Genomic DNA, 16351 nt, shown 5'->3' on the forward strand with positions numbered 1-16351 from the left:
CAAGTTTGAGCATTTCAAGCCTATTTTCATTCATATTCATTTTGCTTTCAAGAACACTTTTTGTGCTCATTGTATTCATCTTTGAGTGTTCTTTTCTTTGTTCTAGAATTGTGCAAATCTTACCTTGTGAGGTTTTCTTGTAAGTTTGCAAATTTGTAATCTTCTCTTTGAGAAAAGAGTGTTCTCAAGAGTTGAGGTATACTCTTGAGGGAATTGTAAGGTTATCTCTTTGGCCTCAAAAGAAAGAACAAATTAGTGAATTTGTTGGAAAATCCTTAGTGGATAGCTAAGGTAGTGGACGTAGACTTTGTTTGAGAAAGTCGAACACTGAAATCGCTGTGCAATTACTTTCAATTTTCTGCAAAAGCTTCCACAAAATTTTTATTGCCAATTCACCCCCCTGGCCAATTTCGTCATCGATTAACTCAACAATTGGTATCAGAGCCTAACTCATTTGAAGGTTTAATCGCCTCTTGAGTCGATCCGGAAGTTACATCGATTACAAAGTCATCAATGGCCTCCACTTCAAACTTCGACTCCGGTCTCGATTCGATGCGTCAACAAGCCTCCTTTCTTCAATGGAGCTAACTAAGCCTATTGGAAGAATAGAATGATGTAATTCATTCAAGCAAGTGACATGGGAGCATGGAATGCCGTAGAAGAAGGATACATTAAGCCTATCACTCATCCAGGTTGTGGAGTGAGGAGATACTAAACTGTTCCAGCTCAACTCCAAAGCCATCCATATTATCTTTTGTGCTCTTGGACCAAATGAATACGGAAGAGTTCATCGTGTACAACCGCCAAAGAAATAGGGACAAGCTTCAAGTCACACATGAAGGTACCGATGAGGTAAAGAATCAAAAATTAGTATTCTAACGCATAGCTATGAAAATTTCAAGATGAAACCAAATGAAGACATCAAAGCTATGACGGATAGATTTCAATGATTGTCAATGGTCTCAATCATATGGAGAGATCATCTCAAATGAAAAGCTTGTGAGGAAGTTAGTCTACTCCCTCCCAAAATCATGGCAATCAAAGAAGACGGCAATCATCGAGTCTAAGGACCTATCGTCCTTAACTCTTGAAGAACTTATCGGTTCACTCCTCACTCATGAGATGATGCTTGAAGATGAGGTGGACCTTGATAAAGTTGAAGAGACACCAAAGGAGAAGGAGAAGAAGAAAAACATTGGAGTTACTCTCAAATCCACAAAAGATGAGAGTGATTCTAATGATGATGATGACGAGGAAATGGCATTGTTTGCCAAACGGTTCAGAAAAATGAGAGACCTTACCAAGGAAGAAAATTCAAACGAAACGAAGGCCTAAAAAATGAACCAAAAGAGAAGGACCCATCATTTGCTATGAATGCAAAAGCCGGGGCATGTCAAATATGATTGCCCACAATTGAAGAAAAAGGGTCAATCAAAGAATAAGCAAAGGCTCATGTGGCTACATGGAGCGATGAGAAGGTTCGATGAAGAGGAACAAGAAGTAGCAAACTTGTGCTTGATGGCATTCGGGGAAGATTCTAAGGTAACCTCTAACTATCTGATTTGATGATTATCTTATGATGAGCTATTAGAGGAATATAATGGGTTGGCTTCGGATTATGAGAAATTATTTTTAAAATATAAAATGTTTCAAAGTTGAAAAATGAAAATAAACTCATATCCAAAACCAACAATGATCTTGAAAGTAAATCAAAGATTGCAAATCAAACTAGAAGAGTTTGAAAAGAAAAATTTAGTTTGCAAAATTTACTTTCAAAGGTCAATGATGATCATCAAAGAAAATTGATGATCTTAAAACTTCTTTTGATAAAGTTGGAACAAACGTTTTGAAAAAGGAGAAAATTCAAAATCCAACTTGTTAGAAAAGATTTTAGAAACTACAATCATAGAAATCCTCAACGAACCTTAAATGGTAAAATATTTAAAGTATATGGGTTCCTAAAGGACTCATTACTACTAAAGATAAAGATATCCTACACAAATGGATACCTAAGGGAACTAGGATTTTGGAAACTAATGAATATGGACCCAAAAGAATTTGGGTACCAAAATCAAAAATTAATCTATGTTGTAGGGAAAGGAGCATTGCTACAAGGCACGGGAAACAAATTCAAACTCATGGTACCTTGATAGTGGATGCTCAAGACACATGACCGGAGACAAAGCCGTTCATAGAGCTTAACTCAAAAATGGAGGAGAAGTGACTTTTGGTGATAATCAAAAGGTACATTGAAGGTATTGGTACAATAGGTAATACCTCTTCCATACAAATTAAAAATATTTTATATGTGAATGGATTAAAGCATAATCTATTAAGTATTAGTCAATTATGCGATAAGGGATTCAATGTCTTGTTTGAAATTAATGGTGTAAAGTTATTGACATTGCATCTAATCGGATTATGCTTATTGGTCATAGAATAGGAAACATTTACATGGTGCATTTAGATTCTATGATATGACTAATTTATGCCTAGTGCTAAGGATGAACATGATAGTTGGTTATGGCATAGGAGACGGACATGCTAGTATGAGTGTTTTGCAACGGCTAATTCAAGGTGATGTAGTTCGAGGGCTGCCTAAGCTTAAATTTGATAATGATAAAATCTGTGAGCTTGTGCTAAAGAAAACAAAAACGAGTTTCTTTAAATCTATTAATGATGTATCAACTAGTAGAGTATTACAATTGATCCATTTAGATCTTTTTGGGCCAACTAGAACTACTAGCTTGGGAGGAAAACAATATGCATTTGTCTTGGTAGATGACTATTCTAGATACACTTGGGTTCTATTCTTAAGTACTAAAGATGAAGCATTAGAAATTTCATACATTTTCAAATAATCCAAATGAAAAAGGTTACTCTATCACTAGTGTTAGAAGTGATCATGGAACTGAATTTGAAAATCTTGGATTTATTGAGTTTTGTAATTCTAATGGTATTAGCCACAATTTTTCAGCACCTAGAACCCCTCAACAAAAGGAGTTGTTGAGAGGAAAAATCGAACTTTAGAAGAAATGGCTAGAACCATGCTTTGTGAAAATAATTTGCCAAAATATTTTGGGCGGAAGCCACAAATACTGCTTGTTATGTTGTAAATCGAGTAATGATTAGGCCAATTTTAAAGAAGACTCCATATGAAATTCTCAAAAATAAAAGCCTAACATTAGCTATTTTCATCCTTTGGATGTAAAGTTTGTTTTAAACAACGTAAAGAAAATCTTGGTAAATTTGATGCTAAAAGGATGAAGGAATTTTCTAGGTTATTCCTTAAATTCTAAAGCTTATCGTGTATTTAATAAAAGAACTTTAGTTGTAGAAGAGTCTATACATGTTGTTTTCGATGATAATCCCCTTCCGAGGAAGGATTCTTCTGTTAATGATGATGTAGGTATTGTACAAGCAAATGACGTTAGACATGACGTTGGAGAATCATCATCAAAGGAAGAAACAAAAGATGAGGAAACTCATGATCCCCTCGAGAATCCAACCATGAAGAAAGGGAAGTATCTTTCCAAGAGAGTACAACTATGTCAAGGATGGTGAAATTATAGGTGATCCATCAAAAGGGGTAACTACTCGATCTCTTAGAAATATCTAATTATGTTGCATTTATTTCATGCATAGAGCCTAAGAACATCAAAGAAGCATTAAAGATGAACATTGGATTATGGCTATGCAAGAAGAATTAAATCATTTGAGAGAAGTAAAGTATGGACATTTTGAAAGGCCTAGTAATAAATCTACTGTAGTACTAGATGGGTTTTTAGAAATAAACTTGATGAAAGTGGTAATATGAGGAACAAGGCTAGACTTGTTGCTCAGGCTATACTCAAGAGAAGGCATAGACTATGATGAAACATACGCTCCCGTAGCTAGGATGGAAGCAATTAGAATGTTATTGGCATTTGCATGTTTCAATGAATTTAAATTATATCAAATGGATGTTAAAGTTCATTTTTAATGGTTTTATAAAAGAAGAAGTGTACGTGGAACAACCTCCAGGTTTGAAGATTCAAATTTCCGGATCATGTTTTAAAATTGACAAAAGCTCTTTATGGTTAAAACAAGCTCCTAGAGCTTGGTATGAAAGATTGTCAAATTTTTAATTGAAAAGATTTTTAAAAGGAAAGGTTGACACTACATTGTTTTTAAAGAGAAAAGGTAAGATTTATTAGTAGTTCAAATTTATGTTGATGATATAATATTTGGTTCTACTAATGATGTTCTTTGCCAAGAATTTTCTAAGCTAATGCAAAGTGAGTTTGAGATGAGCATGATGGGGAGCTCTCATTTTTCTGGGACTCCAAATCAAGCAAAGAAAGATGGAATCTTCATTATCAAGCTAAGTACGTCAAAGATATGCTCAAGAAATTTGGACTGGAAAATGGGAAACCTCATAACACTCCAATGAGCTCTTCAACAAAGCTTGACTTAGAGAAGGAGGTAAATGTGTGGATGTTAAATATAGATCCTGATGGCTCATTGCTTTATCTGACCGCAAGTAGACCGGATATTATGTTTAGTGTTTTGCTTGTGTGCTAGGTTTCAATCATGTCCTAAAGAATCACATTTACTAGCTGTTAAGAGAATTTTAGATACCTTAAGGACACTCCTAGTTTAGGACTTTGGTATCCTAGAGACTCTAGCTTTAGCTTGCATGCTTTTTCTGATGATTATGGAGGATGCAAATTAGATAGGAAAAGCACCTCCGGTACTTGTCATTCCTTGGAAATATGTTGATTTCTTGGTTTTCAAAGAAACAAAATGTGTTGCATATCTACCACTGAAGCGGAATACATTTCAGCCGGTAGTTGCTGTGCACAAGTTTATGGATGAACAACAACTTTTGATTATGGAATTGAAGTAGGTACCATTCCTATCAAGTGTGGCAATACTAGTGCTATTTGTCTCACTAAAAATCCCATCCAACACTCTAGAACTAAGCACATTGAAATAAGACATCATTTCATTAGAGACCATGTCACTAAGGAAGATGTAGTTCTAGAATTTGTTGATACTTTGCACCAATTACGGATATCTTTACAAAACCCTAGACAAGGAAAGATTTTGGACACTTAGGAGAGATTAGGTTTGACCAACCTATCTTCACTTAGTGTTTAAAATAATTTTAGCACTTTTAATAAATCTGAAAAATGCTTATAATAATTTTGATTGCATTCTTGCTATTAGTTAGGGGGAGTTTGTGATTCTTAGTGAAAATTAATTTTATGTTCAAAATCGATTAAAGATTAATGTAATGTTTGAACATAATTAATTTTTGTATATGAGTTGCAATACCACTAGAAAAGATTAATTTAGCATTTTGTGCTTAAAAAAATCAGATTTTAGCATTTTGCAGAGGGAATCGATCCCCCCCTGAGGGAACCGATTCCCCCTTTGAAGGGGAACCGATTCCCCCCACAGGGGATCGATACCCCCTGGGGTTCTGCTAAAATCAGGCAGAACAACCCCAAACTCTCAAAAACCCTCTTCCTCTCTCTTCGCCGTTTTCCACTCTAAATCTCTCAATCTCCATTTTTACCTCAAATCAACAATATTAATCGGAATTTGCTTCATAAATCATCTTCTAAACCTGTTGAATCATTAAAATCGTGCAAACAACATCTAAATCCCCTCAATCTTCATCTTTCAAGGTAAAGTTTTCTAAACTCTTTATTTCATTATTTTGAACATAGGATTAGTTTCAATTAGTTCTAGGTTGAAATAGTGATCGGCATGATTATTTAGTGATTAGAAACTAGATGTTACAACTAATTTCATCAAAAACACAAAAATTTTCAAATTTTTTAAATTTTCGAAATAATAAAAAAATGTTATTTTCAAATTATTGTGTTTTGATTAAATTATGTTATTATGAAAAACTATACATATATTGTTTCTCAAACCATATTTTTCAAAAGTTTTTCAAAAACTTTGCCCATTAGGATTGATTCAGAGAATCTTGAATATTGAGGACTCATTTGAGTTTTGGGATTAATTGAATTGCATACACTTGTTTAAAATTGCAGGTTATTATATCTATTCCGATTTCGTTCATCATGTCAAATCCTAAACGTCCTAGGTCTTCTCTAGTCGTTTAGTCGTCAACCAAATCCACCTCCAAATCCTCCTTCTATTCCAATTTCTAATCCCAATCCCACGATCCTAACTTGACTATTCAAAATTCGTGTTTTAATCATCCTGGGTCTAGAAATCACCGTATTGGTTTATCAATATTTCGATTCTTACAATCCGGGAAGAACGTATTCCTTCTCGTCAAGCTATGTTAGCTATCGATTTTAAATATCTTCCCATTTTAAAGAATGGAAATTTGATAAACTATTTGATCTTGAACCCATCGTTTACCATCAACTTGTTCGTATATTCTACTCTAATGTCGTATGTGTTAAAAACCAAGATGAAACCGAAACCATAGGAATCGTTCCTACCTCCTAGGACAATTCTTATATATGACCCGGCATATATAGCCAATACATTTGGATTAGATAATGATGGTATTTCGAATGAAAACAAATTTTAGGTTCTCGTTATAAAAGAAGAGATAGTGCGAGTGTCTTAGACCTACATGAGCGTTTTCTTCATCTAATGATTTCTTGGTGGTTCGACCATCCGGAGGTCGTATTCTACTCTTAGAGCTTGGATCTTTGGTGGTTACATTGTTTCGAAAACCGTATTAAAATTAACCTACCTCAGATTATTTTGCTGAAATTGTTGAAACCGTAAATCTTGTTCCTAACAAGAAACACTGTTCATCTCTAGTTTACGGTTGCTTTTTGAGTAATCTGTTTTCCAAAGCTGGGCTTAGAGTCGGTCTAGATGCCGTTTTTCCTCTTAAGAAACAAATAAATCTTCTTTCCTTAACGAGAGCGGGATGGGTAAAGGACAAAGAAACGGTGAATGGGTTCGTTCTTCTACTCCGGGAGCTAGTTCTTCACAAGCTCCACCCGAGGCTGACGAAGATCCCGAGTTGAACAATTAATGAGGGATATTGATGAAGCTGAAGAAGAACCTGAACAACCCGAAGAGCAGCCCGAGGAGCAAGCACAACAAACGCATCAAATGCCTCCATATTTTCAATCCTTTGGAGACATTCGATTTCCGATACACTACCATGGACTCGCGCTTTTCCTCTATAGAGTCTCATTTATCCACAATGGGAGCTCAACAATTAGAGATTCTTCGGGAGATGCATGCAAACAATGAATCAACCAACGCTCGTATCAATGAACTCACACACGAGATGGCCGCTATGCGAGCCCGTTTTCCTCCTACCGATCCGGATGCTTAATTTTATGTTATCATTAAAACTTTGAACAAAATGAATATTGTTTCAACATTTTGAATTGTTTGATTTTGTGGATTGTTGGATTTTGGGTTATGAATGGTGTGAACTTATATGTTTGGTGTTTATTCATTTTTGCATCATTACATTATCATTAGTAATGACCAATTTTGCCATATCACATTATTTATGATATTGATTTATGAAACTAATGGCTAACCTCTCTTTGATTGTGATCTTAGCAGCTTAAGCTTATAATTAATAATCAATTGGCTAAATGATTTCATAACCTTGTTTTACAATGTCTTTTTGATTTAACAAAAAGGGGGAGAAGAATAAGTGTTAAATGTTTTACATGATAAATTGAAGAAGTGTTAAAGTAAGGGGGAGTAATTTCAACAAAACTTGATTCAAAAATCTTAAAATTACTAAAATGTTTTGTTATCAAAAAGGGGGAGATTGTTGAAACATTTTAATATTTCGATATAACAAATTAAGTTAAATGGATTTTAAGATTTTCCAAATGATTTTCTAAGTATATTCGATATAACTATTCGAATATCAAAACATTACTCCAAATATTTCAAAAATCATTTTTGATCTTTACTTAAGTGTAAAATTAAGTTTTAATCATAAAACAATTTCAAAATAATTTTACAAAGTATTTCGAACCTATTCAAAGCCAAAAATTCCAGATTGCTCAGAGGGAACCGATTCCCCCCATAGGAGGAACCGATTCCCCCCTGAATGGTTTGGCTCCGAGATTTCCAGAATGCTCGGAGGGAACCGATTCCCCCCAAGGGGGTACCGATTCCCCCTGATTCAACGGTCGAAATATTTGAATTTTACACTTAGGGAACCGATTCCCTATGAGAGGGAACCGATTCCCCCCACGCTCCAAGCTGTTTTATTAAATGTTTTCACACTAAAACATCTATAATATCTTCTCTAATTATCCCCAACATTCAGAAGTGATCCAAGGTGTATTTAAGCAAGCTTAGAAGCCATTGATCAACAATAAGAAACATCAAGCAACTAGAATCAAGAGAGAATCAAAGAGAAAGCATCAAACCTCAAGTTTGAGCATTTCAAGCCTATTTTCATTCAATATTCATTTTGCTTTCAAGAACACTTTTTGTGCTCAATTGTATTCATCTTTGAGTGTTCTTTTCTTTGTTCTAGAATTGTGCAAACATCTTACCTTGTGAGGTTTTCTTGTAAGTTTGCAAATTTGTAATCTTCTCTTTGAGAAAAGAGTGTTCTCAAGAGTTGAGGTATACTCTTGAGGGAATTGTAAGGTTATCTCTTTGGCCTCAAAAGAAAGAACAAATTAGTGAATTTGTTGGAAAATCCTTAGTGTGGATAGCTAAGGTAGTGGACGTAGACTTTGTTTGAGAAAGTCGAACCACTGTAAATCGCTGTGCAATTACTTTCAATTTTCTGCAAAAGCTTCCACAAAATTTTTATTGCCAATTCACCCCCCTCTTGGCCAATTTCGTCATTCGATTAACTCAACAATTATTGTTAATAATAAATAAGAGATTAAGAAATTTAAAATGAAGAAAATAAAGGCTTAATCAGGGGTTATACATTAATAATAAAATGATATTCTACGTAATTTACCATAATCCAAAACCCTAAAACAAGACAGAAGAATGTTTTAAAAAAAGATTTGCAGTTAGCCATTTTAAGTAATCATAGCCGATCAGAGGTAGCATATGAAGTGGATGAAATAATGAAAAACGAAGCTGAATTGAAGTTTAGCAATTATCCTCGTTCTGCGATTAAATGGAAAGATAAAGGTGAGTTCAAACTTACTGGACGTCATCCATCGCTGAACTGATGAGGTTTGTTCGATAAACGATCAACAATTCTCTTTTCTGTTATTTTGTTTAAAGAAAATGGCGTTCCTCCGTCCACATTTTGAATCTTTTTAACTCCTTTATCGTTATTCTTTCAGATTTTTGAATTTGTTTCTTTTTGAAATTTATGATTGGATACTAAAACTCAGTTTTGTTTACTTTGATTATAAATGATCAGTTTTCTTCTTCATTTTGGAATTTTTTTAATTCATTTTTTATTTAAATTTGATCAGTGAATTAGTATTTTAGATATTTGTTGAACGCAAAGAAGCAAAAGAGGACAGACGGAGACGAGACACCTACGGCAAAGTTATCGGTTCGTGTGTTTAATGCTACAAAATTAAAGTATTTTTCTCTTTTCCGGTTCATTTGTTATTATAATTGATTTGAATTTAGTTATTCGTTTAATGTTTGAAGTTGTTGAAATGTCAAATGAGATCATCTGAATTCTACATCATTTCACTGGCATTATCAAAGCTTTCTTTCTGTTTTTTCATTTTCCAGTTTGATCTGTGGGATTAAAAATATAAACGCATGCATTCAACTCTGTTTATTGCAATTTTTTTTAAGACGTGGGCTCTGATGATGGCAATGTAAGTACTAAGAAATCAAGCAAACGTGTAAAATTTAAAGATGAATTTGGAAGCAGTGGCAGTGGAAGCAGCGGGCATTCAAGGGCGGGCAGTGGAAGCAGTAACTATTCAGATGCCCATCTAGAGATCATAAACAGGGTTGAAGGAACTAACAGTAATGGTTTAGGGACCAATCCAGGGATTATACACAAAGGGGAATATGATGAAAGTGGAGAGATTAGCTTGTCTTCCTCTTCATCTTGTTCATCTACCGATGATCAGTCTCGAGCAGATATGAAAGTAGCAACGTCCATATTAAAGAAAGGTCGAAATGGATCTGCAGGTTCAACATCGAAATCTCAGCTTGCCACCGAATCGACCTTGACACAATCCCCTCCAATCCAATCCCCTCCAATCCAAGTAATGGATCGACAGGCGGAAGACTTCGATCTGTGTAGGATTTCATCTGTTGTGTTTGGTACAAGTAAATCAGCAGCACCTGCGGACTGGAGTAATGCTTCTAATGACTAGTTATTAAGCATTAAAGTAGGGCACGAGTTTCGCCAGAGATTAAATTCTGAACAAAAGATCTGAACTTTCCAAAGGCGAGTGTATGGAATTAGTTCCATCAGCTTTTGTTGCACCAATGGTGGACACAAAGAATTTCGAATCCGATGTAAAGGAAACTGAGGTATCAGATGTTGCTGTCAAGGATAAAACATTCACTATGGAAGAACCGATTGTGGAAAAGTCGAAAGTGCAGGTTGTGCCCTGGGAACCACCCAACATTTCTAATCGTTCTGATGAAAATGCAACCAGTGATTGCTCCTTAGACCCTCCAGGGTAAGTTGACAGCATTCTTTATCTCCAAATAAAGCTATGGAAATTTCAAACCAAGTGCTTTCTCTATAATTGAATATATCCATATCTATAGCAGAGAAAACCAAGACCAAGAACAATAACAATAACAAGGAGAAATGTGCATGGGCGTTCTGCTACTGTTCTAATTATAGCTGCGCATTGTGCTACTGTTGGAACTGCAGCATGAAAAGATGGTGCTGTTGTTCAGAATATGTTCCTCTTTTTCTCCCTACATCTATGCTAATGCATCATAACATAAGCATGCACTTATATGCTCATATTTGGGCAAGAAAATCTTTTAAAATTTGTATTCGATACATTTTCGGAAATGACTATAGACTACAGATGTATGAATACGATACTCGAAATATATGAAAAACTAAAACACAGTAGCATAATCACATATCTGTATCCGATACTCACTTGCATCCAAGTAACATATGTTGTATATTGTACATATATTTGTGCAGTTCGGAAGATCAAAGTAATTCTCCGGAGAAAGGAAAAGCGAGGCAGAAGCAGAAACAAGAAGAAAAGCACTTGGGCTTAGCATTAAAATCAAAATCAGGTTGCAGCGTCAGCAAGTGTTGCTCTTGGTTCCCTTAGTGTCGTCGAGGAAAACGTCGTTGTTGAAAGGAACCCTCGAAACCCAAAGTCACTGGCCTCTTACCTTTAAATTTCTTCTTTATTTTTATTTTCATTTTCTTTTTGTATTTGTAGTCTAAATATTGACATAGCAAAAGCTTGTATATTGACCTTTTTTCCCAATGTTTACATTGTAATTCTTTTTAATGTTCTCTTTAGATGATTAGTAAAAGGATCCTTTCTTTTATACAATTTGTTTATGTTATACTGCTATCGAACTCTTAAATGTAACATTTTAATTTCTTTAATGATACAATTAAAATAACATTAAAAAGGTTTAACATTCATTACTGATACATTGGTTGACATTGGCGTTCCTTTGACATATGAAATAATTGTTCAGGCAATGGGGAACTTTAGTACCGGCAAATGCACCGGGAACGGAGATTTTGGTGCCACTAACAAGGTTGAAGTAGCTCCAGAAACCCTTGTTGCAGGGAAGAGGCTTGCTGTCGGAAGGTTCCAAGGTATTCGGTGATCCCATGTCTAGGTAAAGACCCTCGAAACGATGAGGCGCCCTAATCTCGCGACTCTAATAGGATATCATGCAAGTGAGAGATGTTTCTCATATACAATTACTTGTCGTGAGGTAATTTAGAAAATTTAATTGAGGAAAGGTCGCAAGAGCTGGATATAACCCATGTACTCGCATACCAGCATGACCAGTGCACTCCTAAGGTTCTGCGTCGGGATGTCAAACCAAGTCACATATTGTTAGATAGATTGTAAGTTTGTAACGCTTATCAGACTGATTTCAGATTATCGAGGCTTCTCCGAACATCCGAAACCCATGCAATGACTGGTGTAGCCGGCACATTTGGATATGTTCCACCGGATTATGCTATGACCTATCGTGTATCTTAGAAAGCTGATGTCTACAGCTATGGAGTTGTGCTGCTAGAGTTGATACTAGATAAGAAAGCTTTGGATCCTTCTTTCTGTGCTCATGCAATCTGTTTCAATATCATCGCTTGGGCCTGCATGCTGCTGCTACAGGGTCAAGCAAAGGATTTGTTCACTACGAGGCTATGGGAAGGCGGTCTGCACGACAATCTCATAGAACTGCTTCACTTGGCCATTACATGCACAGTCAATAGCCTCTCAAGCAGGCCAACCACGAGGCAAGTTGTCCATCGCTTGAAACAAATCTGGCCTTCTTCCAGGTTACCGCAAGCATGCTAAGATCCCAAAGGAACTTAAGTACAAAATCATAACAGACTTGTATTTTGTAAATTAGAAAAAAAAAATCCACTTCAAAATGAGAATAGAAACAAAAATACTTTCAAAAATACACTTCCCATTGGCAATTTGTGAAAGGATGACATCAAGCTCGAGCATTAAAAAAGTGAAGCTGGGGAAGGATTTACAACTATATGTTTAAGAGGATAATCAACATCACTACCACCTGCATGCTTGACAAACTCTGCTGGAGATAGAAAATTTCCATGGCAGACACACATTATCCTCACTTCTTCTCCCCTACCGTACTTATACAGAATTCCATCTATTCGTCTCCCGTTAGGACCGTCTCCCCTCGTGAAAACACAAGGCATGTCTTCCATCGCACTCCCTCGTTCTCTCCCTTCATTTTCTACCTCGAGTCCCAGAGTTTTTAACGATTCACTTATTTTCGACCTTGATGAACATGTAACATCTTGATTGCCTTGTTCTTGCAAGGATTGGGTGCTACCAGAGCTTCCTGCTTCACCACAGCTACTTGCTCCTGCAGTGCATGAGATTATAAGAACAGTAGAACCAGCTGCAATCAATGGCTTAGTCATAACTTCTCACCGATGAACGACATGACAAACGTTGGGCTGCTATCTATTAACAAGGTTGTAATCCATGTGTTAATTTTGTGAAGATCTACATGTTGCCAACATGCTAGACCCAAAAAGGTGAAATCTCAAGTGAAACTACGAGGACGACGAAGGAGAGACCAATATATATTTTCATCCAAGTAAGATGCCAAATATCTGCTGATTACTCATGTTCTCATTCAGGGAATGCAAAACAATACAATCACTCAAAAGTATTTACCCAACAAGCCCAAGTTAATTCGAATCGATGTTACCACGAGAAACAATCCATGATTTTGAAGTTTTGTGACTACTCATAAGCATATATTCATAATGAAAGATGAATGCACTACATCTAAACCTGAAACATACAGCAGGATTCATATATGAAAGGAAAAGCAAATTCGACAAAATAATATTGAAATTTTCCATGACATTTTTTAATAAAGCCTTAGCTCAATCTAGTACACCAAGCTCATCCCCGTAGTGCTAACTAATAATCACTATATTTGAAAACTAAAGTAGAATGATAACAAACATGCCTTATGAAAAGGGTGCATTTACACAAATTAAACTTGGAGACTCAACCATTGAGGATTATGTTGAGCACAGATCAATACAAAAGTTCGAACAAACTGCAAAACTTATCTAAGATTTTAAGCCAAATGCACATACAATCTCCTATAGATAATGTTGCAGAAAGTTACCTTGAGGAGCTTTATTTTCAAGTTCTGACATGCTAGAGGAGCTTCTTCCTCGTGATTCTATAGACCCTTGATGACAAGGCCGAGGCAATCTCTGCAATCCGAAAACTGGTCCAACCCCAGTATTTTTCTTCTCTTCCTCTAGAAAATTCACCTCCATTTTCACCCTTGAATTCCTTTGCTTCTCACTTCTTCTCCTCTTGGCTTCCATTCTTCTTAGGCTCTGCAGTTCTTTTCTCTTCCTCCACTCCTCTTCGGTCTCGGTTGGCAAAGATGAGGTCCTTATCAGTGCTGGGTAAGGAGTGTTATTGTTGGGGCCATCGTCTCTAAATGTTGTTGACATTGGAACAGCAATGGAAGATGCCCTTATCAACTTCTTTGGATTCTTGTTGACCCCAAATCTTCCTCCCAATGATAACCCCAGACTCAGCTCCACGTCTTCTTCTTCATCATCTTCTTCACAATCACCTTCTTCTCTTGGACTCCTTGTTGAAGCTTGGGATTCACTTGATATGATGAATCTTTGTAAGAGATCTCTTGGGTACTTGTCTATCTGCAAAGAAAGACTGCTCATTTCTTTGCTGCTATTGCTTCTTCTTATCTTCTCATTTGCTTCTCCCATTGCTGATAGAAACATAAAACAGAAAATAAAATAAAAAAACTCTTAAAACTATTGTCTTTGTCGATGTAACATCACGAAAACCAGATTTATATGCATAAAACTTTGATTATTTACACCAAAAAGAAAACATAAATAAGAGTTAAGTTTGAATGATCAAACTCAACCTGAAACCAATACTACAACAAAAACGTTTCTTGTTCTTATTATTTCAAAAAAGTTGACGACCAAAGAAGAAGGAAATTTAGTGATTTAAAAAAAATTAGGGTCTTAAAGAAACAGTTGATTTGGTAATGGTGAAGGTAGAAAGATGGTTGAAGAGATGAAGTAGAGGAAGAGAGCTTGAAAAAACACATGAAAATTGGAATAGATCAGAACGGAAATATTTTTTGAATGGCTAAAATGCCCTTGAGAAATGGGACAGGGACAAGTGGCGATCATGAGAAGCGCCGAATCGACACGTGGTATGCGACTGACATCGTAATATTTCTTAAAGATTGCCCTTTTAACGTGTTTTATAAATAAAGGTTGGGACGGATGTAATTACACGTGTTAATAATGCACTGAGCATTTGCCACGTGCTGTCCGGATTTTAGCCGCTAGGAGCCTGCCACGTGGTTTTCTGTTAGAAAAAAAAATCTCTCACCAATAATGCAACCTCTCTTCTTTACTATTATTTCTTTTAATTTACATTCTCATTCATTTAAAAAAAAAACTTTATCAAGATGATCGAGTTTTGGAAAACTTCTCTTAAATATTATTTGAGTATAATAACATTTGTTTGTAACATATACAAATTTAATTTAATTCGATTACAATTTTTCACTAATATGAAATAGGTATAAAATAATATTTATTTAAAGATAATTTTTAATTATTTAATATTTACTCATTTAGTGTTCATGGCATTTAAACTCATGACTTCAAAAATAATAATATTTATATATTTTATTATAAATTAATTAATTAAAATATTTATATAATTAATTAAAATATTGATAAATATCTTCTTATATGAATTAGAATGATGCATATAAAACATATAAATATTTTGTTTTCAAAAATTTAAAAAATATATTAAATTAAAAGACTTAAATTATATTTATAAATAAATATTAATTATTTTAATTATTAATGTTAAAATGGCATCATGTGTGAATTAATATATCCTTTTTATATTTGAGATTTTAAAGATTTAAATTAGTATTATATATTTTTATCTAAATTAATATATCGGTTTAGTTTTATAGTATACATTGATATCCATATATATTTTGTTTAAATTAATATTAAAACTTAATTTATATCACATATTTTAACATCTAAATATAATTTCATCTATATCTTTTATTAATCTATAATGATCATAAGTGGTAGTATCTATTTTAAAAAATTTTAAGACTCTCAATCATTTAACAATGAACACTTAAATACATTATAATCGTTAGTGCTCGAACTTAAATCCTCTAAAAATAAAAACATTCCTTTAATCAATGAAATCACATGATTCGTATATTTAATCTATATATTTGAACACATTCAATTAATAATATCGTTATAAATTAAGTTATAAGAATGTATGCTAAATGTTAAATTATATCACTTTAGACAGATCGTGTAAATATTAAAATTAAGTTTATGTACATTTTAAAAATATTAATATTAATTTAAATTATAAAATCAAAGCACATATCACAAATATATTTAAAAAATCCACTAAATAAAACGTAGAGATGTAGACCTAATGTCCAAAGATTCTCTACAGTGTAAAAGGAAGACACGTATTAACATTTTAGTACGCGATTTAAATAGGTTACAATACTGATTATATATTTCTATTTTAAATTTAAAAGTTAAAATATAAACCTGAGTTTCAGTTTTCAATACAAATAATTAAAGTTAGGGTAAATTATGAAAATTCTCTATTATTTTCGGTATGATAGACTTTGATCATTAATATAAAAA

The 16351-nt window shown here is 34.4% G+C and overlaps 1 protein-coding gene and 1 pseudogene across 1 annotated transcript; one reads left to right on the plus strand and one right to left on the minus strand.

The window, feature by feature from the left end:
- Positions 1-10371: 10371 nt before the first annotated feature.
- LOC120187413 lies at positions 10372-12446 on the plus strand (annotated as a pseudogene).
- Positions 12447-12562: 116 nt separating this feature from the next.
- Positions 12563-14431, minus strand: LOC120187566 (ninja-family protein AFP3-like). The gene is made up of 2 exons (XM_039191265.1): positions 13771-14431; positions 12563-12987 (listed from the first exon to the last, which is right to left on the minus strand). The coding sequence occupies exons 1-2, from the start codon at positions 14402-14404 to the stop codon at positions 12602-12604; spliced, it is 1020 nt and encodes a 339-aa protein (XP_039047196.1). The 5' UTR covers positions 14405-14431; the 3' UTR covers positions 12563-12601.
- Between the last annotated feature and the right edge of the window lie 1920 nt (positions 14432-16351).

This window comes from Hibiscus syriacus, unplaced genomic scaffold (genome assembly GCF_006381635.1).
Source record: "Hibiscus syriacus cultivar Baekdansim isolate YM2019G1 unplaced genomic scaffold, ASM638163v2 tig00113725_pilon, whole genome shotgun sequence".
NCBI lineage: Eukaryota > Viridiplantae > Streptophyta > Magnoliopsida > Malvales > Malvaceae > Hibiscus > Hibiscus syriacus.

Coding starts and splice junctions, on each gene's coding strand:
- LOC120187566 (XM_039191265.1), bottom strand. CDS start 14,404: ATGTTTCTATCAGCAATGGGAGAAGCAAATGAGAAGATAAGAAGAAGC. Junction 12,988..13,770: donor TGAAAATAAAGCTCCTCAAG/GTAACTTTCTGC, acceptor CATGCACTGCAG/GAGCAAGTAGCTGTGGTGAA.